Source organism: Tenebrio molitor, chromosome 4 (genome assembly GCF_963966145.1).
Source record: "Tenebrio molitor chromosome 4, icTenMoli1.1, whole genome shotgun sequence".
NCBI classification, from domain to species: domain Eukaryota; kingdom Metazoa; phylum Arthropoda; class Insecta; order Coleoptera; family Tenebrionidae; genus Tenebrio; species Tenebrio molitor.
In genome coordinates, this window is record NC_091049.1 from 14,352,166 (window position 1) to 14,378,298 (window position 26,133).

General features: G+C 37.7%; 1 protein-coding gene and 1 long non-coding RNA gene across 3 annotated transcripts; one reads left to right on the forward strand and one right to left on the reverse strand.

The window, feature by feature from the left end:
• Positions 1-1,542, forward strand: LOC138129826 (uncharacterized). Its single transcript, XR_011159404.1, has 2 exons — positions 1-716; positions 769-1,542. It is a non-coding gene; the product is annotated as an uncharacterized lncRNA (long non-coding RNA).
• A 19,042-nt stretch (positions 1,543-20,584) lies between these two features.
• On the reverse strand, positions 20,585-25,918 carry LOC138129370 (probable multidrug resistance-associated protein lethal(2)03659). Of its 2 annotated transcripts, XM_069045657.1 has the most exons (8): positions 25,819-25,918; positions 25,537-25,770; positions 25,057-25,487; positions 24,856-25,012; positions 23,088-24,802; positions 22,810-23,040; positions 22,739-22,755; positions 20,585-22,690 (listed from the first exon to the last, which is right to left on the reverse strand). In XM_069045657.1, the coding sequence occupies exons 1-8, from the start codon at positions 25,881-25,883 to the stop codon at positions 21,836-21,838; spliced, it is 3,705 nt and encodes a 1,234-aa protein (XP_068901758.1). In that variant the 5' UTR covers positions 25,884-25,918; the 3' UTR covers positions 20,585-21,835. The 2 variants fall into 2 exon arrangements, with proteins under 2 accessions (XP_068901758.1, XP_068901757.1); XM_069045656.1 differs by having other exon boundaries at positions 20,585-22,755.
• Between the last annotated feature and the right edge of the window lie 215 nt (positions 25,919-26,133).

The following is a 26,133-nucleotide window of genomic DNA, read 5'->3' on the forward strand; positions in this document are numbered from 1 at the left end:
GTTGCCCGAGAGCCTAAACATCGAGTAATGCCCGTGGTGCATACAACGTTTTATGTTTCACTGCATTTGAATTTGTGAACATTTAAAAAATTTATAAATTGTGAACTTGATTTTGCTAAATTTCCTAGTTTGCGGTGGCTCGTATCTATGACGACTTGTTTGAGCGGGCGTAATAAGCGGGCATCCCGTATTCATAGACAGATCTCAAGCATTTGCTTGAGAGCGTCTTGGTCAAGACGATCTTACTGCTTGAGATGATCTTATTCGGACCGCATATTCATAGTCATAAAATAAGAACATCTTCACCAAGACGATCTTGTTCAAGTTCATCTTATTTCAAATAAGACCGTCTTGAATAAGACGGCAAATAAGATCATCTTATTTATATTTCGGGCAAGATCGTAATTTGAACCAATAATATTTCTTCTAATAAAATTATTATAGCGGTATCTACAGATACACAAAATAATTGCAAGTTGTTATAATTTTGTGCAAAAAGTTGTATTTGGTGGTGTCATTATTATATGATTGTAAAATGTCTTCTCACTGTGGCAGCAAAGGTACTCGCCATGGAAAAAACAATATTTTTAGAAATACTGAAACGATTTGAAATCGTTGAAAATAAAAAGAGCGATGGTGTTACGTTGCATCAAAAAGAAAAGGCTTGGAAAGATATTGCTGAAGAGTACAACAACAGCCGTGATGTGTTGGAAAATGTAAATTAAATATAATTACTTACTACTTTCGATTTTTTATAAACATTTGTAGAGGACAGTAATGCAGTTGAAAAAGCTGTGGTCAAATTTAAAACATACCCAAAGGGAAGCTATGACCAAAGAGCGGCAAAGTCGTTTAATGACTGGAGGCGGTCCTGCATCACCACCTGCACAACTTGATCCCGATATTGCAGCAATTGCGCCCCATTTAATGGTAACGGCACCTACATTATTTTCGTCTAATATGTCGGAATCTGAACTTCTAGGTATTTTCAGTAAATTTTTCTTTTAAATATTATTTCTATTAAAGATACTTATATTGAATTATATAGAGGCAAGTGAACATATAGAGGAAGAAATTTATAGACTGACGGATAAAACGGATAAGGACGGAGAAAAAGTGACGAAAAATAATGAAGAACCAGAACAAAATACGGATGAAGAAATGCATGTTACAAAAATACGTATATTTAACAACTACAATAATAAAATAGTTCGTGACTAACTAAATTTAATAAATTTAAAGAAAAGAAAAAGAATTCATCATCGACAGATAACTGTCTTTAAAAAAGGAGACTAGAAGAACTGACGCAGCACGAAAAAAAAAGATTGACCTAAGAATAGATGAAGAAAAAAAGTTGGTAAAAATTCGGTACGAAAAGGAGATGGAAATTTGGGATTTGAAAAAACAACATTTGGTTAAATTGCAACAAATAGAAATCAGAGAAGCTGAAGCAAAAGCTACATTGGCAGAACTAATGTTAAAAAAATTTACTGAACCGAATTTATAGCTTAAATTAAATTACTTTGTAAATTTATATTTTTGAATAGGTAGTTTTTATTTTCTTTGGTGACCTACATATTTTCAGTTTTTAAAATTTGTAATTTTACTTGTTATTGTTAATTTATTTTAATAGGATAAATTAAATATAAACATACAAAAATACACACAAACTCTAATTATTATTATTATTATTATCATTAAACAAACGTTCTAGAAGAGCTCGGCGCATAGCTAGGCCTTCTGCCGGTTGCCACCGAGGTGGATCTACCGGAACTTCCTCCTCAACCTGTTGCATTTCATCTTCAGGAAGATCGTGGTCAATTACTATTGATAAGTTATGTAAAACAGTACACGCTACAATTATTGCCGTGGTACATACTAATTTGTTTCCAAGACCTCGTGATAAACAAGGAAATCTTCGTTTCCAGATGCCAAATGCCGTTTCTACTATTTGTCTAGTTCTTCTTTGAACTACATTATATTGTTCTTCTGAAGGATTGCGAGGATTTAAGACCGGTGTTAAAAGAAATGGCAAACATGGATACCCGCTATCACCCACAAGCGTTCCCGTTAAAGCCCCAGTATTGTATCTTATAAATATTCTTGAATTTCTAAAAATTCTGCTATCATGCTCACTTCCAGCCCATTCAGGAACGATATCCATAAATTCCATCCGGGGTCCTACCACAGCTTGAACATTGAAAGAAAAATAACCCTTCCTGTTTCTATATACCTCGGCATGTCTTTGGAAGACAGTATTGGTTAATCTGACGTGCGTACAGTCAATGGCCCCGTCAATGCCTGGAAGACCAACTACTTGTCTTCCCCTAACCCCTAGGGCACGGAATAATCGTCTGTTCTCTGCTACTGCCTCGTTAATCCTAGGCATCCTAACATGTTCATGCATGAGGCTAGCAAGCAGAGTAGAGACTCGAAAGACAACTCGAGACACAGTTGGTTGCGACAGACTCATAAGATCACCAACAACAGTCTGCAGAAAATAGTACTTTGTAAAAATATTACAACAATTAGAAAACATTAACCTGAAAACTGGCTGTGGCGAAAAATCTTAAGCAAAGCAACAATTGCATAACTGGCTGTACTGGTAATCCCCGGTTGTTGTTTTTTGCCGGTAAAATTCGAGTGGATTTAAAGCATCTCTAATGTAGCGCTTCGGAATATGATGTACACGGACTTCTGCATCGTCTTCTTCGCTATCTTCCGGAGAGTTTAATAAGAGCGGGTAATATATGTCAGCCATAATTACTAGTGACAGTTAAAGATTTTCTTGACAAATTCTTGAATAAGAACGTCTCAAGTCCACATCAGACTTGACTTGATCGAGATCGTCTTATTTGCCAAATAAGATCGCATATAAGAATGCTTATTTGACTATGAATATGATGTGTCTTGAGACGCGTCTTATTTCAAATAAGAACGGACTGTGAATCTGAAATAAGTCTATCTTCAAATAAGATTTGCTTCGTCAAGATGATCTTATTCATTTCAAAATAAGACCGTCTTGTTTGACGACTATGAATATGAAATGTCATCTTAAGCATTCAAATAAGATCGTCTTGATGAAGCAATTGCTTAAGACCTGACTATGAATACGGGCCCTATGATTTATACACTGTGATGAACCAAGTGGGTAATTCCAAAATCCCACCAAGCGGCCATCTCATTTTTTTTTACCAACATACGCAATGAAAATAAAACCCGCGAAATTCAAAAATGGCCAAAAGCGCGTGATCGTACCTCGTTAACTTCCCTACGTTGTGTTTTTTTTTTAATACGAATTAAACATTACCAGATTCGTTCCAACAGGGTTTGTGAACCACACAGAAGATTGCAAATAAAACAACACGATAATTATAAAGAGCTGTTTATTCAATGGTTATGATTTTTGTTAACGCCGGGATTAATGAATAATAAAAACGTCTCGGGAGAGGGCACCCAAGTCTCCCCAAATGTGAGAAGACTACTCATTTAGAACTCTAGGAAAATGGTGAGCTCTGGCCATTCTCCTAGACCCCCGAATGAGGCTCCGCTAAAACCTCTCCTGAAAATACGAACAAGTCCGAAGTGACAATGTGGACGGGACAGTTAGTGAAAATTGAGCAATGCAAATTCAGAAAAAACAGGATGGTCATGTACATTACAAACAAAACAGTTACTTCGGACCGTTCGAGCGGGAGCGGGCACTAGGCGAGAACTTCAGCATGTTTTTTTTTTCCAAGTTAATTTACAATATGCGGCAGATACGCTATAGAAGGAGTGAGTAGCTTTGGGTGGTCCGGTGGTCTGTAGCACCCTATCCTTATGACTTTAACATTTCCCGCCTACCCGTGATTTGGTGCTAAGGGAAAATCGCAACTGCTTTACGTTAAGTCAACAAATTGAGGTATCCTAAGTTCATCGGTTGAGTTGAACATGACTAGTTCAAAGCAAAAACAAACGACGCTTGTCAAGTACCACAAACTTCGGGAACAGATTACCATTCCGGAAGTTCTGTCCCAAGGAACTCGGATTCAACTTACACCATGAGCGACGTTGCGGACCAGCATTCAGCAAGCCCCGCCAAGCGTTATGGTTTTCGGGTCTCTCTTGGGGCACAACATGTTAAACGTGGGGCCCCGGGGTCGTGTTCAACGATTGGATGTTAGGAGAAACTAAACCCCTCAAACAGAGAGAGACCCTCGCGATAAGGAAAAATTGACATTTACAGCAACTGGAAAATGCAAACGAAACCGCGACAAAGCTTTGTTGACGGAGTAATCTAAGAACACTTTCAGTTTGGGATGGAAAAGTGGTAACAACCAATAACACATACATAAAAATAAAAAAAAACACAGTCCGGTCGACCCTAGCTTAGTTGAGCCGGTTTATCAACAAGGGGGCCTCCCGAATAATATGGAGGGCGCCCCGGGACTAAATGATGGAAATACCTAAATGTGGAAGATCCCTGGATAAGGAAAAGCCCGCGCAGATACCTGAAATATAAACCCAATTGGTTGCTACCGGGATGGAAAGTGGAAACTTTAATATTTTGATTTTGATTAAAACAATCAATAGATACTTGTTACACCAAAAGCGTCACTCGGAGTAATTAAAAAGGGGATCAAAAATGAAGGAGTGCGCTTATAAAAAGTGAAAGCCACAGACCCACGCTAAAACTTTTGACAACAAAAAGAAAACGTGATCCGTACAATTTTATAAAATTTCCAAAGCTAGAACCAAGCTGTCTTACGCTCCTTCGCAAGCTTATAAATGTTAAAAGTGTAATACATGGGGATGGTCAAGATAATTGTGGATTTTGTAAAACATGGCGGAAATATCACAAACCCACGTGCGACCCATTTGTGTCTTATTATTGTTAAACTACATTTCGCGCGAAACAGTGATAATTTTAGTACCCCAAACACATACCTAGTCCAAAAACAGAAGCTGGACAGCAACATTTAGCACAGTTCATACATTAAAAAAAAACTAAAATCGCACAATTTGAAAACAGACAAATACAGCGTACTTCTGTACTACTCTGCAGTCAAGACCAAAGTGTCTCCAAAAAAAAAACATGGCCGTTCATCCCCTGTCGACTTTCACCCCCGCCCCCAAGCGGTCGCCGACGGTACCAACACCATAGCTTTTATTGGCGGTTAGTTTGAATTCAACAGCGGGTATCTCAACACCCTAGGGCATTATAGCCTACTTAATATATCTCGTTGTCAAGGTATAAAAAACAAATAATGATTCAGTGAAAACATAAAGTTATTATTTTTTTTTGGATACGCAAAAAATATACTTTAGGCAGTCTGAAATTTTTATGGCAGATTTATTAATTGATATTAAAAATATGTGCAAAAAAGCTAGACGAATACGAGGGTTTTAAATAATTCCCCGACGCGAATAAACATTTTAAATAAGTGCGACAAAAAAGTCTTAGGCGTATACATAGGTCCGAGAGAGATAGTTTATGGACGTCTGCCAGTAGCAGCTAACGAAGGCCCCGGCTCGTTTTTAAAAATAGTTGTTAAACAAATCTTTTCTTCAGCAAAGCCGTTCTTTAGAATAGAGCTTATGTATCTGCTTAGATATTTTATCTTAGGTAGAATGTAGCCTAAGGAAGTCCGCTTCGGCTCAGGGACGCGAGGGTCGCGGGTTCGATTCCGACCCAGGGCGGAAAAAAAGAGGCTATATTCTATCTCGTGATTCGGAAGTCACGTTAAGCCATTGGTCCCGGTCTATTGAGTTGGTCATCACGCCCCTCATAGATTTGTAAACCAGTCTTAGACTGTGTAACAACATTTTATATAAATGTGATGTCAATTACCTAATGTTAAAAATTTGATAGACATAGGGTCGGTTGCACCAACGTGAGTTAAATTTAACTTCAAATTAAAATATACGAAAACATTGTTATAACAATAGGTAACTAAAGTAACCAAGCATTTTAACCTACAGTTAACTTTAACTGGCGTTGGTGCAACCGGCCCATACACACACATCCATGGCCCGGCGGAGGCTCCTTCCTTCGAAAAAATCCTCCCCCTTCGGTGGGATTCGAACCCATTAGCACCGGGACCGCGACCTCGGAGCACTGTCTCCGACAACCATGCGGCCACCGAGCTACCTTATTAAAATTAGTTTAATATACAGTGCGTTCGTAAAATTCGGAATAAATTCGATAAAACTGTAAGTGCTAATTTCTCGAAGATATCAACTTTGTTTTTAAAAAGTGCATATTGTTCAGTACTTTACTTATGCTGACTACCTTATCGAGGATGTTTAAATGTACACTTGCTTTCAAAACTTTCCCGTACACATTCAAAATCAAGTAACAACGATTTTGCAAAATTTAAGCAGTGTGAACGAGTAATTTTGAGATTAGGTTAAAGATGACATTGACAGCAATTAAAAAAATTATAATCGGTCTTCTACTCACGGTCCCTTCTTGTTCCCACCTCTTCTTTCCTTGTTACTTGTAGAACAGTGCTTTTATTTAACCCATTATGAGTAGCAACCCTTCTAATTTGGAAAGCATCAAAACTTTGTCTTGCTCTGTCAGTCGAGGCATTTTGACTTTTCAAAAGTTTAAATGTCAGAGTTGATTAATTACAACCCTGATTTAATAGAGTGAAAAATAGGTGTACGCGAAAGTTTTGAAAGTAAGTGTACATGAAAAAATATGGAAAAAATGTTTCCGACAAAAAAATCAATTATTTTTATTATTATTATTAACGGTAATACAATGTAAACAAAGATATATTCGTACAACATTACCTTGAAATGTTACCGTAGTGGATTTAAAATAATTTTTTCGATTTCCAAAGCTTCTAAATTCTCTATTATGCAAGATTAGGTATTGGTAGTGAGTAATCTTGTACTTTGTGATAATATGTACGATGAGAGGTAGCTGCCATAACAATTTCATACATATATTTCAAAATAATTGACCTGTTAAGTGACACTTTCAAAGACCGCCAAGTCAACAAATAAGTCCTATAGAATTTTTTTAACATTTTTCTGACGTTTACGGTAATCTCTTCTACACCGTAGTGCACCGTTAGTACGCCTTTTTTGGGACACCCTGTATATAAATCACAGCCTACTCTAATTCCGAATTTATTTGAAGGCACGGTATTATCAGAATGTGCGTGGCCTTCGAACCAAAACTGAACAATTAATTCTAAATACTTCTGACGGTAATTTTGACATCTTGGCATTATCTGAAACTTGGCTGAACATCGACATCCTGAACTCGGAATTGTTTTTTAAAGATCAATACAAAGTCTTCCGGTGTGACCGCAGGATTAATCTTTTTGGAAAACGTCGTGGTGGAGGAATTCTGCTTGCGGTTAAGTCAGACTTTCTTCCTGAATCAATTGACGTGTCCATTGCTGTTGAGAGGTTCCATCAATTAATTTAGTGGACGTAAAGATAAATTTTTCTGCCATGGTGGTTCATATTTTCTGTGTTTATATTCCGCCGACCACTTCTATCTCGGACTACGAGATCTTTTTCGATAACTTGTCTGAGATTTGTTTCAATCCGTCGAGTATCGTTGTGGCAGGCGATTTTAATTTGCCAAATTCATGAGACGTCACAAATTCTAAGGGGTATCTCCTTCACAACTTCATTGATTTTCTTAATCTCCGGCAGTGGAACAGTATTGTCAATAGCTATGGTGATATCTTGAAGTTTGTTTTCAGAACATTCCATTCTGGATGCGGATCCACATCATCCAGCCATTGTTATGGAACTTAAGCTAAATATCAGGGCCAGAACCAATTTTCCCACATCTACTCAATCAAAAACCCACAACTTTCGCCGAGAAAACTTTCCGCTTTTGTGCTCCTTATTGTCTGAAGTTGATTGGTCACCCATTTACCAACTGCATGATGTAAATGAGGTTTGCGCGGCCTTTTATGAGAAGCTATATTTTGTTTTTGACGAGAGCGTGCCATGCTATGTTCACAATGATGGACTTGACCACAGATGGTATAGCAAGAAGTTGAAGGGTAACATACGTTCAAAAGAACGCTGTTATAAGAAATATAAAAGGTTTAGAATAGAAAGTGACTACAGGGAATACATGAGGTTGAGAAGATTGGTGACTATAACGGCTATATCAATCTTGTCGAAAACTCATTGCAGAAGGACCCAAAAAGGTTCTGGTCATATGTACACGAGAGAAAGGGTCAAACCAGGATTCCATCAAAAATGACCTATGATGGTGTCACCTACAGTCAGCCACAAGACATTGTCAACTCCTTTGCTGATTACTTTATGAGTGTTTATTCTACGTCTTCTGTTCCCGGTAAGAGTACAGCAGGGACGTATACTAATAGCTTCTGGTCATCTATCACGTTAAACAAACTTGATCAATCGGACGTAGAAAAAGCGTTGAAACTACTTCAACCCAAAATTTCTTTTGGTTGCATGGTTTCTTGGTCAAGGATTGCAAAAGTGTATTCATCGAAACGTTGGCACACATTTTTAATCTGTCCCTGGAGCAGGGCACGTTTCCTGATGTTTGGAAAAGTGCTAAGACTGTACCAATTCATAAAGAGGGAAACTCGGCTCACATTAAAAATTACCGCCCAGTAGCTTTGCTGTCTCGAAAGTTTTTGAAATTGCCATTTTCAACTTCTTGTCTTCGGTCTGGAGAAGTATTATAACACCTTCGCAGCACGGCTTCCTGAAAGGTCGTTCCACTGTAACGAACTTGGTGTGCGTGACTCAGTTTATCTCAGAATGCTTGGACAATAGGCAACAAATGGATGTAATATATACAGTTGTCGCCAAAGCGTTTGATAGGGTGGATTGTCACCAGACAAGTTCTTTTTTTTTAAGATTGTAACGGGGAGTTTTTCGGGGATTTCTTTAATTAGAGTGAGTAAGGATGTAGAAATAAAATACAGTCTTTGTGTTAAGAGAAAGAGCGACTCAGAGGACGATGTGTTTCGGTACCACGTCTCAAAAGTCACTGACACTCGAAGTCGCGAAAAATGTCACCTATTATATTATTTTTTTGGTCCGGGCGGCCGGGCAAGCGCGTCCCAGGATTGCGACCTGCCGTCCGCCGGCTCTGATTGACCAGACCTGACCTGACCTGACCAAATTCTGTTCCACTCTTGGAACGTTCGGTGTCTAGCGTCTCCGAACGGTATCAGGATCACTATATTTTGCTTCAAAAACTTTCCGACTTCGGTGTCCATGGAGTCCTCCGTAACTAGTTTTCATCCTATCTCATTGGGAGGCGCCAATTCGTTTCCTGTAATGGATTTTCTTCCGGGTAATATTCTCAGGTGTCCAGTGTTCCCCAAAGTTCTATTTTGGGTCCGCTACTTTTCAGTGTATAGGTACTGTTACGTTTTAAAAAATTCCTGATCACACCAAATTGAATAGTCCGCGCAAACCCAAGCATTTCCCCCGACAACTCTTTGCGGAAAGCGCTCCCGCGTTCGAAAAGGAAATTTTTTTGCCGGGATAAAAGAGGTACGCGAGTTTCGGTTGAGCAAGTCAAGAAGCCGTGGGTAAAGAGGGTGAAGGTTGGTGCGGTCAAATAGGGGTGTCGTTTCCGGTGCAGTTCCAGGCAGGTAGGAACCACCCCGCTCGTCACGGACGGATAAAGAGACCGCGCCGCCACGAGGTTCCCTTGTGGGAGAAATCGCTCTGTGCGGATCAAAATCACTCTCCCCTTTCGGCCTGCTCGACGGAAAACGATCGGTGGCAGGTCCACCCCCGCGGCGGATCTCCTCCAGGTCCTCAAAGAATCGCCAGATATCTACAGAGAGGTTCTCTTGCTGATCCACGTCCTCCCCTTCGTCGGAGCTGAGCCTGAACGAGGAAGGTCACTCAGTCTAAGGGACGTACTCTGGAGCAACCCCGTCCTGTTGTCCACGCCGCCTCCGGAAGGACAGCACTCGCCAACAGATAATCAACTATTTTTTTTCCACGGTCTTATCTCGGCGAGGTCTCGGCCCGCGATAAGACCGATCAGTCGGAGTTCTTTTGCCGTCTTTCGCCATTTTTTTTTTTTTTGTTTAAGAATTAATTACATATTGGTTTGAAAACTCATCATTACAATTAATTTATATTTTCGATTGTCATTAAATTTCACATCATTGTACATCACATCATTTTTGTAAGTCAATATTTTTAATTATTTAAGTTTTGTTGTAAACATCAATATAGCGAGGTCCTCCTTCGGTTTGAGTTCCAGCGGTGCCGTCTTCTGTCAATTCCTGGTCACGACGCTAACCCCTAAATCGTTATTTTATTCAGTCATTGGACTGGAGCATAAATATATAACGTAACAATACATTAATGATATAGTTGCCGATTTAAAGTCTCATGCCTTGCTGTTCGCTGACGATCTAAAGATCTACCGACAAGTAGTCAACATATGATGCTGCAAGAGGATTTGGAGGCAATCGACAAGTGGTGTAGGCAGAACAACTTTGGTCTGAATATCGGCAAATGCGCAGTGGTCTCTTTTTCTCGAAAGGCAGATGGCAACACAAATGTGGCACGACATTCGATTCGAAAGGATTTGGGAGTCTGGTTTGACAGTAAACTCTCGTTTCACGACCATGTGCATCGTGTTATAAGCCAAGCTTGGATTTCTTCTGCGCAACAGTAAGAGTTTCAAATCGGTAGATATCCTGAAGACACTGTATTCTACGATTGTCAGGTCCGGACTAGAGTATTCATCCACGGTCTGGGCACCATTCTATCTGCATGCGAAGGCCGAACTGGAAAGGGTGCAGAGGCGCTTCCTGAAGTATCTTTTCTTTACGGTTGAGGGACATTTTCCACCTAGGGGTTCGGATCAAGCAGGGTTGCTTAGGCTCCCTGCAATGAAGGGGAAATATTACAGACGCGAAATTTCTTTGTAAATTAATTGTTGGCGAAGTTAACTGTCCGGAGCTATTGGAAAGAGTCTCGCTTCATGTGCCCAGACTTAACTCGAGAGACAAGTTTAATTTTCTTTTGCCGCGCCCGAACACAAACACAATGGCCGCGTCACCGAGGGTCAGAATGTTCCGCATGGGGAATTCGCTTGCGGAGGAGGTTGACCTCTTTAACTGCAACACCAGGAAAGTTACCGATGCGGTGATCGTGTGTTTTACGGAAGTTTTGTAGTTTTGGCTTTGTCGTTTTGTAATTTTGATTTTGTGGTTTTTTATTTGATTTGTAGTTTAGTTCTTTGTAGTTTGGATAATATTACTTCCTTTTAATTTTCTCCGATCCAATAAGTGTGCCTGGTCCTGTTGGAGTCGGAACTTCTTCCAAGGAATAACATCGGCCGAGCCTGTTAGCAGGTAAATAATATCCGGCGCTTCACGCTTCGATAGTGCACCCTTCAGTGGGAACAAGTCAATTATTATTATAAAATTATTATAAATAATTGATGGAAGACCATCTCGCAGAATCCGAACCGCATGTCCAACCCAGCATAGCTTCGAAATCATTTTTTCGTTTAGAAAGGTTTTTCTTCAACCAGGTTATTGTGGCAGCATGCGTTTGATTTTCTAAAGGTTTGAATTTATATGAAGTATTATTCAACAATAGAGCTTGCGTAAACGTTTCCAGGTTTTAACTGTCCGCCTGGTACGCTGCTCGACAGATACATTCATCGATGCATGCGTTGATGTCCTTTGTATTCTTCAAAATATTTTTCACAGGATGCTCCAAACGATATACGTTGATAATATTACATCCAGATAGTAATTTTATAACATGTACAGTTAATTTCAAAATTATAGAGTACACCTAATTTTCTACAGTGTGCAATGCACTTACACTTTTTGTCAATGATCAATGTCAATTTTGACAAACAAAATGCCTAATCTAACCGAAAACGCGAAAGTGCTCATTCTTTTCAAATTAGGAGAAGGGGGGTCGATCCGGAGGGTAGCCCAGGATTATAACATCGCGAAGAGCATCCTGCAGAGAATAAAACAGAGAATATTATGGTGTTCTAAAATATCAGCGACATTTTATGTTGTCAAACTTACCTAACCTATATAAAAAAGATGACGCTTAAATTTATTGATATTTGAGGTGTACTCGATAATTTTGAAATTAACTGTAGTTTATGAGAAATATCACGTTCCAAATTATGAGCAATAAAAGTTGATCTAGTTTGATTACACGTAACTTTTCACAATTTTCCTTTACACATATATCAACAATGTTGATAATAATTGACAATAATTATCTACATATATTTTTCGGTTTAGCAAGCGACACACTGCAAAGAGACCAATTTTCTTCCCATAAGGGGCGGCATATAGTACAATTTCACTTGATGTACCTAATAACATTTTTCTTGTTCAACAAAAATTCAAGATGACTATTTGATCACACTATTTGGTTCCGTGCGAGAAATGGCACATTGAAAGAAATTTTTTTGTACGACACTGTCAGAATTTCAGAATTTTCTCCTGTGTGAACGAATTTTGATAAATGTCACAACTTGTCAAAACGAAACATCAAATTGATTTTAAAAATTTTAAGTGATTTGGAGCCTTTAAGGGCCTCGTCGAACAAGAAAACGTTAAAAAAGCTCAATTTACACACGAACTCGTTAAATAAACTACTATTAAATTGAAATCAGTTGATAATGGCGCCACCAAATAACAAGTCAAATATTTTTTATTAAACCTTGTTCACGTTGAGTTGAACATTATAAGGTCAAATAATTTAATTTTTTGGCCGTGTAATTATGTTTTGTAAATAGAGACATGCAGCTAACCAACATAATGCGATTTGATTTAGCAATGCTTAATCCAACGTGAACGGTGTTTACCTGCGTGTCACTATTTACAAAACATAATTATAGAGCCAAAAAATAAAATTATTTGACCTTGAAATTGTCAAGTCGACGTCAATAACATACTATATTCACGTTTTCTCACAAATTGTATATCTACAGGATATTTTACGAGTGATAATGAATGAGCTCAACGGAATTGCAAATGCAACCCACAATACACTTGTTTTGTATTTATGCCCTGTGGATTCGGCCTGTGGTGCAACTGTTCATTTCACCGTGCGCTTAAAAACCTCGTAAAATTTGCTCACATTTCCCAATTCCCTTATCAAGACAACGAGACAACACGTAAAATTAAATTACGAATTAACATAGAAGTTGATAAAACAGAAAAGTAGTGTAAGCGATTAATTCAGAGGTGCCTTTCAAGACTTTATAAACGTTTTCCAGGTTCTCCTACTCAGCGAGCAAGCTCAAGTTCAAATTAATTACAAATCCTTCGTCGTTAGTTCTCTCTTTGTAATTCAGATATACCTTGCTTTCGTCCGTCTTTGGTTCGATGCGGATTATTTTGAAGGGGGCCACTAGGTGAGTCTCCACCTTAAACCTGCACTCCTTTTCGAAGAACTGGTGGAAAGTTTTGGCCAACAACTTGATCGATTTCAATAGGTACCACTTTTATTGATAATTGGGAAGCAACGCCAAGTACCTACATGGACGCAGTACCGAACGTCCAATGAAGCTGCGGAGAAGCTGTCGATAGAACTGCTCACTCCTTCGACCGCGATGAACTCGGGAAGAGAAAATAGTTTTCTAGTGCGCCAGGAAATTCCCTCTATCAGCAGAAACTTTGTAGTTTTCTTTTTTCTTTCTCGCCCACCTCCTGGACCTTGACTTTGAAGTCTTCGGGGTCGTTGTGGGCAAACTTCACTTTGCTGAGAGCAATGTCTACATCATGTGTGATTGTTAAATTTGCACGTTCGTCTACAAAAACTACGTTCCTCTTTCTGCAGAAAGCTGCAATGGAATGCGAAGCGTTAAAAACCCGTAGCAACAAACAATGGGGTCGTCCATACGGAGAGACTTGGTGATACGCTCTTGCAACTCGAAGTTCAAGTCGGTGGTGCCTAAATTGACAGCTTTAGTCAAGAAGGTTGGAGATTTTGATAAGTTTACTATGGAAAACTGGAGGTCCGGACGTCCCCACACCATATTCCCTGATCGTATCTTTCTAATTTCGTCGTTGTCCAGAGATTAAGACAATCCACTTTGGCCAAGTCGATGTTGATGTCGTCTTCTGCCACCGTGAGGATTTCTATTTCTTTTGTTGGGTCTCCTGGGGTTATTAAAGGTTCTCATTTGAAGTCGTCGAGACGTTATTGGAAAAGAGCTTCGCCAAACATGTTGGAGCTACGTAAATTTTCACTAAATTAAAAACAAACAGCACATAGAGAAATTAGAATGGGACAAAAAGAACAAATACCTGGGGATCAAAAGAATTGCATTAAACATTAATAATGATGAAACAACTGGAAGATTTTTCTAAAGAAGCAACTATAGTTGACTCAAGTTCCAAAAAAACACTTTGCCTTTGCTACAGCATTTTTATGGTATTAGTCATTTGAAATTCCTTTAACACTGTACTTATATGGAAAATATTCAATCCAAATTATGATTTTCTGGTCTCTTTGTGCCTTTATTTGGTTCAAACACATTGAAAAAATGCTGTTGCAAATGACAAGTGGTTTTTTGCAACTTGACTCAACTATAGAAATACGTAAACACTAATTAAAAACCGCAGATTGAAACAGTCTGAGACAAGTAAAAAAAAAAACATTTTCAAGAACAAAAATAAGCTTACTTACAAACGTAGAAGACCACAAATACAAAATATATGTACGTTCTGAGGCAGATATCAGACATGACAAAAACGCAAAAAGAGAGAAAACGGAAAAAGAAAGAGAAAAACAAAGATAACCAAATTAAGGTTAGTTGTTAAGTTTAACATGTAACTGAGAATGCAAATTATTAGAAAAGTTCAGAAAGATATTTTATTTATTTGTTTTATATGTTTCTTGTGTTTAACCTGGTTTGGTTGAGACATGTTTTGTCCATTATAGGTAACAAAGAGCTTGTGCAGCTAAATGCTCTAGTTTAAGTAGATTAGTAACTAAGAGCAAAATCATCATGAATATAAGAATATTAATGGAACTTGTTAAAATCCTTTAAGAACTCTAAGTCTAATAGTTCACTTATTGACACTAAATATGTAATTATACTTAGCACTTGATTTGTATTTCAGGAACTAGGTAATGCTCGGTTTCTAGAATAGTATCTTACAGTAGAAATCTGTTAAAATAGACTTTACGGCCGAGCCAGGGATTTTGTGAGACGAGCTCGCAGAGCGAGTCGAATAATACTGGCGAGGCAGTAAAGGCCATAACGGACGTGTATTGTACAATAGTTTTTGTAATATCTCTACGATTCATTCACAATTATCTTTTTGAAATACATTTTTTAATTAATTAATAAGTGTGCGGAGAACGTCGTCATGTCAACCGTTGTTTATGAAAAACAAAATGTTTCAATGTTGTTTGTCAGATTTGTTCAACGCTTAACTTTCTGTTGAAAATAAACGAATGAAATCAATAAAAAATCTCGATCAAGATATTCCCGATGTCCGGATGGCTGCAGAGCAAGTGAGGTCATCGTTATTCCCTGCAAAATTGCGCTTGTGTTAGTGTTAAAACTTTATCTTCGATCTCGTCTACATCTGCTAGTGGCATACGAATTTAGATTAATTCAAGGTGTGTCCCCTAACATTAAACATTAATTGTACCAATTGTAAAACAGTTGAAAAATAAAGTTAAGATCTACGTTGCTATAGTTATTTAATCATTCATAACGGCCTCTACCGCTCATAATAGCCGCCCTTAACGGACTCCGGCCGTTATGAGGTTGTTTACATGGTGACAAACAGTCCGGAAAGCCACCTTTAACAACTATATATTACAAAAACAATTTTATCGGACCAGTTAGTTAACTCTCCGATAAATACAAAAATCATGTAATGTGATTGGTTACTTTCTAGCGTTTCTATAGCAACGCTTGATTTAACCGGCCAGTTAGTTATTGCGCCGTTCCAGAAACCGGACATTAATCTGGTAACTTTAGTAACTTTTTTGGTGTGATTTAGGCTTTCATTATTTGACAAGAATCCCATATTCCTCTATTTCTAAATTTAAATGAGCTTTGTTAAAAAAGTGTAGGTATATTTTAAGTTAACTCTCGTAAGATAGGGTTAGGTTAAAGCTACAAGACCGTTGACATTATACTAATGGACGGAGCCTTGCTTGCAGATCAAGCGTAAAGCAGCGGTGACAACATGAATGAGAGATAACTAGTTACAGTTTTGGTAAGTTGATGAAGGACGCACAATAATGACCACGTGACTTGAGGCAGAAGCGCCAGTTACAAGACTCTCATTTACGATTCTTACTGTTTTTGCAAATATTCCTTTATTAAATACATTGGGGAAAATTTTTTCATATTACAAGCTATTGCAATGAGTTTACGGATACACTGAAAAAACTGACAAGATTTTTACATTTTAGTTATTTGGTAAAAATATAAAAATAAAAAACACAAAAATAGAAATATTTATTTATCTTAACAAAACCAAACAAATATCCACAAATTTCCAGCAAACTGTTCACACACAATAGGCATTTAAACACTGTTTTGCCTTCAACCAGAGTCTATCTCTTTTCGCGCGCTGTCATCATTACCTCTCTCTCTACACGCCATTCATACGAAGTATTATTACATCAATATACAAGACCTCTTTGACACTTACTGATACATTTTGTTCATTTCATTTAACGAATTTATTAAAAACGTTTAAAATTGTTGGTACTGTTTTTTTGCTCTGTAATTTTTTTGCATTTTTTAATATAAATTCCGTCAATTTGACCGACAATTTTTGTTATATTATATCTTTAAGGGTAAGGACGTAATAGGGCATTCAACATTGAATATGGGTTTTACTTGTTTATTTTCTAACTTGACAACCTACGCGTTTTGCATTCTAACTTACAGTCTACTTCCAATAACTTGTAGCATGTCAAAATGCCACAATTTTTTTGGCCGGTGTAGGAGGCCCAAGTGATCCTACTATTGTTCGCGGGAATATCACATCGCTGCTCAAACACCTGGAGCTAGCAGAGAAAAAGCACGACGTCACATGTCGACGCGACGCGCCCACCTTTCGTCACATTTTCGGGACGTTCATTTTGAGATCTTTCAGTTTTGCTTGTTTGTTTCATTATTCAGTTTTTCTGCTTATCGTTGCACTTTCGAGTTTTCTTTTGCGGCTTCATTTCAGAGTCACTGTGCCAGCCATTACAGGGCGGCTGGAACAACACGCGTTGGCTCCAAAATATAGAGCTGAGGTGGCTTCACGCCTCTAGGCTATCTAGCTGCGGCCTATCTTTTTGTCGGTCCCTTTTTTCTTCTTTCTCCATCCTTTTCCTTCATTTCCTCTTTTCTTCTTCTCAGCTCAGGTAACCGTACGGCAAAGTTAGTTCCGCTTTCCTTTCATTCCCGTGACTTGCCGGAACGTTATCTTCTTCTCTTCCTTTCCCCAACCTTCTTCCTGTGTGTCCAACCTTTGAGATCCTGCGGAAAATGGCTGTTACCATCTAACGTGAAATACGCGCGGACTCACCGACACTTTACCACAACAACATCCGTGAATTTCCAGGTCGGTGAAATCAAAACCGGCGCTATTATCGTCCATCTGTCATTTTAGAGCGCACGTGTAGTACCGCCGGAAATGGTCATTTTGATGCGCTGTCCGTGCAACATCGGGACGCCTTATAGCAACGGAAAATAAAGACCAGTCATTTCGTGTCGCACAACTGCTAGACGCGAGGGTATCGCAAAAAACGTACCGTCAGCGAAAGACGAAATTGTCGAGGACTTGGTCGGCGCCCGCCGAGCGGGCGGCTGAGCCGCACGTCGCGAGAAAGCAAATTTTAGGGAGAGGTGATCGGAATCCGCGATCATCGAAGAGAGCGGATTGCCGATCCCATTTTGTGTACCGTTTGGCGCTGCCAAATCTCGAGAGCCGCCGAGGCGCCTGAGAATTTTTGCAGTTTCGTGGTCGAGTGACCCCTCGCATCTAGGAAGAGGTAATTACCGTCCATTAGCGATTTCACGTCACTAATACCGTTCATTAGGGATAGTTCGATCCAGTTCGATTACCGTACCGTACCGTGAGGGAGTACCGGAAAGTCCTTCCTCAAAATTTTCGTCAAGTCGCCCCTTTCAGCGGAAAGGTAATTACCGGGCAATTCGCATTTTTTGATACTAACGTTCATTCGTTAGGGGCGCTCAGATACGTTCTGTGCCGTGCAATTATGTTACGTCAGGTAACATCATGCTAAAAAGTACCGAATCGGCTACGTCACTTCCTGCCCGTGGTCGGTGGTGTATTCCAACGCACCCTTCTTGGAGTCACAAACCCGTTGATGCCGGTCCCTGAAAGGGCCAAGGAATTTCCGAGGAAATCGGTCGTTCTAAAAGCGACGTTTTCACCGATCAGCACTGTGTCCGTGACGTCCGTAGACTGGTCCGGCAATATGCCACTGGCGTCAACAACCGTCACGACGTCAGCCACCAATTACTGTAACCGCACCTACCGAAGGGATTCTAGTACGTCGCTACACGCCGCAAACCCGTAGAACACATCCGTCGAGGATACGACTCTAAGTCTCCAGATAAGCCGCCAAATTTCATTTCGTTATTGTTTAGTACGACGCGGCTTAAACAGAACGAGACGCCTCGAATTTCCCGCTTTTCATTTTGAATATTCTCGCATTTCGCAAATTTCTCATTTTTAGAACATTCACACATTTTGCAAATTTTCATATTTTATAAAGTTTTCACATTTTAAACTCAAGTATTACAAATTGTAAATTCTCATATACAGGGTGTCCCAAAAATGGCGTACTAACTACTTACTACCGTATCCAGGATGTTTAAATGTACACGAAAAAAATATAGAAAAATATTTTCAGACAAAAAAATTAATTATTATTATTTTTATTATTAACGGTAATACAATGTAAACAAAGATATACTCGTACATCATTTCATTACCTTCCAATGTTACCGTAGTGGATTTAAAATATTTTTTTCGATTTCCAAAGCTTCTAAATTCACTATTGTGCAGGAGTAGATATTGGTAGTGAGTAATCCTGTACTTTGTGATAATATGTACGATTAGAGGTAGCTGTCATGACAATTTAATACATATATTTCAAAATAATTTTCCTGTTAAGTGCCACTTTCAAGGACTGCCCAATCAGCGAATAAGTCCAATAGAATTTTTTAAACATTTTTCTGACGTTTACGGTAGTCTCTTCTACACCGTAGTGCACCGTTAATACGCCATTTTTGGGACATCCTGTATTTTTGTATTCACGTATACGCAACATTCTTAATTCAGATCCTCGGAATTTTTCCGATTTCAACATTTTTATATTTTTTTATTTCATTGTCAAGGTCATTACCTTGCAATTATTGTATAAATTTCATTTCAATTCATTAGTCTGAATTTGCAATTCAGTAAAGAATCATTTTCATTTCGAAAAAGTCAATTTTATAGACCTTGTTTTTTACGTCCGGAAACATACAAGATGTACTAAGTTTAAGTTTATTGAAAACAGAAAAGTTACAAGGTCCCTGTAAGGAAAAGCTTTTCTAAAAAGACCAGAATAAGCGCTAATTTCTAAGATCTTTCATGTAAACTGGTTCAGTTTTTTCATTTTCACCCATTTAGAAAAATCATCTTCAATTCGACGAACCAGCGCACACCACTTGAGAGCTTGTTAATTTAATCGCTCTTTGAGCAACCTGAATAAACGAGATTATTTAATTTCAGTCGAAATTAGATTTTCATTTGTCTTCCGACGTTTTAAAAACTAGAGCGCTTGTCCCGACAGCTGGACAAGGTATCAAAGCTCCCGAATAGTTGCCTGGCGCCCACATACGAACCCACCCCTTTGCCCCAAAAGACGCCCTGAGAACCCGGAGCAGTCAGGTTGGCTTCCTAGCCCTTGGGGTGGGGAGTGGGTGGCCACCTGCTCTACAATTTCAATATTTGATTTAGTCCCCAACATAAAAAAAAATCATAAAAACAGAAGAATTTGAATTTTGCCGTAATTCAATATAACATAAAAGTTACTCAAGTCAAAAAGAAAATAAAACGTATATGTATATGTGTATTTTTTTGGTCATTATATACAGGGTGCGTCTACTAAAACTTTATATCCGAATATCTTTTTTAATTATCAATTAAGGTAAACAATATTTAGCAATATTATATATCTCAATGACCTCTTGACATGTGCTTAACAAAAGTTAACAAAACCTGCAAGGATACAGAGCTATTTGAAAAATAACCGCAGTAATTTTTATTTTTTTTGGCTTTTTCTCAGATTACGGAGTATAACATATTCAGCTGTGGCCTCTGTATCTCCCTGTATTGTTTTTATTACACTTTTACTGATGACTACGCAATAAATTAGTGTTAAAAAGAACTAATTTTCCAGCTGTGTTCAAAACAGAGTTTATGCGTAAAAAGTTGTTCCGAATTTGTTTCACAGATTACTCATTTTTCAGCAAATAATTTAGATACGTCAATTTGACGGGGCATTGTTATTTTATTTAAAATTCTTTTATTTCTGAACTATTCAGAAAAATACAATGAAAATTCAAATAGGTATGTATGTACAAACCCCGGTGTAGGTACGTCTGCATCCTAGGGATCAGTCTTCTGTGGAAAAATTTACTTAAACTATTTTAAAGTAAGTTTTCAATAAAACGAATTTAAATGTTATTAATTTTATTTTTTAAACAATGAATCATGGGGTACCCGGTACCCTCCTAATTTTTTTGTTTTTATTTATAAAAGTGGCTATAATGGAAGTGGGTGCGTGAAGCTTAAAGAGGGGGTGAAGGTGAATAAATAATTTAAGCACATCCTAAATAATAACAATTAAAATATCTGCAATAAATTCAACAATGTAACACAATTAGCACCAAAGAAAATTTAAAAAATGTACTCAAAATAATTATAACTAAATAAGATGCTCAAAATTTATTTCGACCATTAACTTCCACACACCTTTCAATTCTGGAATAAAAACTCCGTGAAGTTGCAGTTGCTGGATCATTTCATATGGATGAAATTTCAAAGACTTTAAAGTTCTAATAATCGTGCTTTGTGAGACATTCAGTGTAGCCGCTACTGCTCTTGTGCTTGTGTGTGGATTTTCAGTTACCTAATCAACAACGGCATTTTGAAAGTTAATATTTTTGGGGAGTGCATCCTTTACTCGTGGCAATTCTTTAACACTGCCAGTATCTTCAAACAGCTTTACAATTCATCTGATATTCATTTCGGAAAATTTATCATTTTCTTGACGGGCCTGAAGAATTCTTGCTGCGGCTCGATAGCACCTGTGACACTCTCCATACGTAAAAATAATATTAATTTTCTCTTGCTGTGAGAACATCTTGTATAAAAGATTATTTCAAAGATTTCACAATCTTTTTTACTTTGACGTTGTCAAATAATAAATTAATTATGTTTTTTTTTTCTTTGTAAATCAGTAAGCCGTGAAGTATTTTTTACGTAAATACACACTGGTGAATGAAGTCTGGAAATTGTCTTTATTTAACATTAATTTATTGGTCAATAATAAGCACTAGGATGATTGTTAGGCAGAAAATATACACAGAAACATTTGATATGCAGGTTAAAAGTTATAATGTTAGAAAATGCTGAAAATATTTTTTTTTCATTAATTTTTTTCTTTAATATTCCTCTTCTGTCCAGATCCTTGTTAATTTTTGTAGTGCCTATGTAAAGAGGGCAATGCAGCCTTTATTAAGACTAAATATCATTGAGCAGTCATTTAAAATAACGAAGATATTCGGATATAAAGTTTTAGTAGACGCACCCTGTATATATAATAAATTTCCTTAAGTTAACTGTTGAAAATATAAGTTATTCCTAAAATATTCATCATGATGTTGCAAAATATTTTCGGTGTCGTCAAATTCCACAACACTTCCCGAATCCATCACCAAAATTTTATCGGAATCTATGACAGTATTTGTGCGATGTGCGATCGTTAACACTGTCGAATTCTTGAATTTTTTTCTGATGGTTCGCTGTATCATTTTATCAGTTTCCAAATCCACACTAGCTGTGGCTTCATCCAGAATTACGATTTTAGCATTTTTCAAAATGGCTCTGACCAGACACAACAACTGCCTTTGTCCTACACTGAAATTGCTGCCGCCTTCTGAAATCGCACTTTCGAGGCCAGAAGGCAAGCCAGAGACGAATTCTTTCAGCTCTACATCTTCTAGAGCATCCCACAGAAGATAATCCTCGTATTCCGTGAATGGATCTAGATTTTGGCGCAGTGTTCCCAAAAACAAGACTGGTTCTTGAGGTATAATCGCAATTTTTGAGCGAAGAGTGTGCAGAGATAGTTTCTTCGTATCTATGCCATCTATAAAGATCCTACCGTCAAAGTCGTACAGATGGAAAATAGCTGAGATGAGAGAAGATTTGCCGGCACCAGTTCTACCAACAATTCCGATTTTTTCTCCAGATTGAACGATCAAATTTACTTGTTTAAGTACAAGTGGTTTATCAGCAGAATATCTCATCGAAACTGAACTAAAAGTTACATTTCCCTCACTTGGCCATGATTCTGGAGGCATAAAAGTGCCTCCAAATGCTTCCGGTGTAACATCTGCGTATTCTACTACTCGTTTTACAGAAGTCATTTGATAATCAAGATCGTTCCAACATTTCATTAAGTACTGAAAAGTTATATTTAACACAAGCAGTTGCGTTACTGATAACCCAACCTGTCCAACTGACATTCCTGAAAAAAAATCGTGTTTTTTATTTAACAAACTTCAATCCATTATCAATTTACCATTATCAAAAATAATTATGCACATGAGAGCAACGGAGATGTAGAAAGCACAAGTTATATCTGACCAAAAAGCAAAAGAAAAATAAAAGGCCTTGTGCAAATAGTAAACAGAGCTGTGAAGATCTTGATAGTTGTCGAATTCTAAAATTGAATGTTTTTCGGCTTTGAAAGCTCTTATTGTACTTAATCCCTTAACCGAAGCAGTTGTATGCGTGAAGATTGGACTTCTTCCTAAAACGATTTATCAGTGATTGAGGAATTCTAAAAATAAGTCATACTTGTTCCTTCTATTCCTTTAACGTTGGCTATCATTGGCTTAAATGTCGAAGCATAGAAATAAATTAGTAAAAACAAGGCAACTGTAGGTATTATCATCCAGTAATTGAAGATTATCAAAAGAACGAGAGCTCCACTTGCATGAAGAAACGTCTTGACCGTTTCTGACAATGAGACAGGAACAAATTCATCAATCATCCCCATGTCTTTTGAAAACCGATTCAAAATTCTTCCTGACGAATGGTTGTTGAAGAAAACTAAAGAACCGGCGAGTACTTTATCTAACAGTGCGATATGTAAGTATTTGGAAGCATATTTACAGTATACCACGGCAGCACCCACGTTTGAATAACAAGACACAATTATGATTAAAAGTAAAGTACCACAAACAAACAAGAAGTGTGTATCATCAAATAAATTATGGATTTTTGTTTTAGAATTTGCAGACCTTTCCATAGAATCTACCCAGATTTTAAGAGAGCAATCGTAAAGATTCACTAGCACTTGGGTAAAGGCGAAAAACATGACCAGTAGACAAGTTGTTGTCCAACCGTGTCCGGCCAAACAATAACTCTTGTAAGGGTTGAGAGTGTCAGTACCACGATCTTCATGTGTTTCAGAAGGTATATCATATTTCTTCAATGATATTATGCTGGCCGATGAATTCTTTTCGGCACTTTTCTCAACTGATTTGTTTATGAATCCTTCCATTTTGGTATAATTTCCAGATGCTTTCACTTTTCCTTTATCTAGGAGTAGTACTTTGTCTACATTTTCGAGAAACTGGACCTGGTGCGTAACCAGAATCACACATTTGTTCTTCAGATGTCCTCGTATACATTCATAAAATATTTTGTTAGCGACGTAAACGTCGACAGCTGAGAAAGGGTCATCTAGAAGATACACATCTGCATCTCTATAAATGGCTCTTGCCAAAGAAACTCTTGCTTTTTGTCCTCCACTCAACATAACTCCTTTCTCCCCCACTAAAGTGTTGTCACCATAAGAGAAACTAGAAATGTCGTGTTCCAAACAACACACTCTTATTACTTCTTGATATTTTCTTTCATCCATATTTTCCCCAAATAAAATATTTTCTCTGAGAGTGCCAGTAAAGATCCAAGGTTCTTGAGGTGCATATGATAGAGATCCTCTAATGTTAAGATTTCCGCTCAAATGGGGAACTTCCTTTACTATGACTTGCAGCAGAGTGGATTTGCCACTGCCAGCAACTCCAACAACTGCTACCAGTTGACCAGTTGTGGCTGTAATTGTGACGTCGACAAGATTACTGTTGGATGAAGTGACATCCCATTTTGCATTAACATTTTTTAGAGAAACACCACAGAGTTGATCAAATTCTTCGGTTCCTTTTTCCAATTTGTTAATATTTCTGTCAATATTATGCAAAGATGGCTCAATAAAAAGTGGCAAGTTGGTTGTATGTTTCTGTTCCAAAAGAAGAAATTGTTCTATTCGTCGAAGTGAAACCATCAGTTCTGAAGTGGAAATCAAGCTCCAAGACCAGAGATGACTGGTTTGTCTCAAGGCGTCGTAAATAATCAATAGTGCAAAGACGTATTGGGGTGTCAAAGTTTCGTTGTATAAAACTGCAACCAAAATGCATAGAAAAACAGACGTTTTTTGAAAGAAAATGGCCAAGGAAAAGTTGCTAATTCGATAACAATTTCCTTTAGCTATATCTCTCATTTCTGCCCTAAAAATAAATATTCCTATATTTTTTTGACGAACAACAAAACCAAATTTAACTTTCTAGCATTGTCCACCAATTTGGCAAATGGTTTTTCCCAAGTGAACATTTTTATAGATCGGATACCGTTAATTGTGTCGCTTAATACGCGAACTCTTGAATCCACTTTCGCAGCCAAAATCATTCTTAAATAAAAGAGTTTTCTGAAAAGAATCACTAAAAGACAGTAACAAAGCTGTACAAAAAAATTAAATACTTACTTTGAATAAGTAAACATAGTACTGGTACCACCATTCCCACAATGGAACTATAGCCATACGTAACCACAAGATAATAAGCCGCTATTATGACCTTTAACGGACCTATCCACAAGAAATTAAAAGAAATCACAGCTTTGTCAAATTGTTCTACATCATTCGACAGCAAATTCACAATGTGACCCAAAGAAACGTTCTGAATTGTGGTGCTTTTCATTTTTAGTAATTTCCTGTAAATGAGGGAGGAACAAGCAATACGGAACTTCATTCCTAAAGAGGTGAGCTCCAGCAGCAATGTATTGAAACTCAAAGCGCGGATTAAAAACGCCAACAAAATGATCAATCCATCAAATAGTGCTTCTCTTTTGGTGATAGATGATTGATGCAGTGTGAAATAATTTAACAAATCTCTCAAAAATGTTGGTGGTAATAAACTGCAAATGTCACTTGAACTTGACAGACATGAAGATTATTGTCACTCACCATACAGCTACATCTACAGGACAGAACAACACTCCGTGCAATATCAATTTGAAACCGAACATCTTCACCAATACCCTTGTCAACGACGGTTTTTTAGATGAATCTTGTTCGTTGTTCCAAAGTTTTTCAAGTTGGTCTCCGAGTGGTTTGGACTCGTGTATCCTAACTGGTGCAACAACATCTTCTTCGTTGAAATTCTTTCTCAGTCTTTCCATCAGCAAGCGTAATTGCCAACTAAATACAACATTTATTACCTAGAAAATTCAACTTTTTAGCGCTTACCAATGCAGAAAATGTGAGAAGAAATTTGCCTTGTCTCGTGGATGGGTCTGTTTAGGACAGTTCATTTTACGAAAAGTTTGTTCCCAACTTTTAAGTACTATCACTTTTGTTTTTAATAGAAATAGATATGACGTTGTTCTACATATACATATAACGTCTATAAATGAACAACAGATAAGATATATTAACATGTATCAAACTACACGACCTTATTTCGAAATTTCCAGACTTGACTCAACAATTATGTAAATGCAAGATAAAATGCATTTTTACTACTACTTACTGTATATTTCTAGTTACTGTTACGTTATTAAT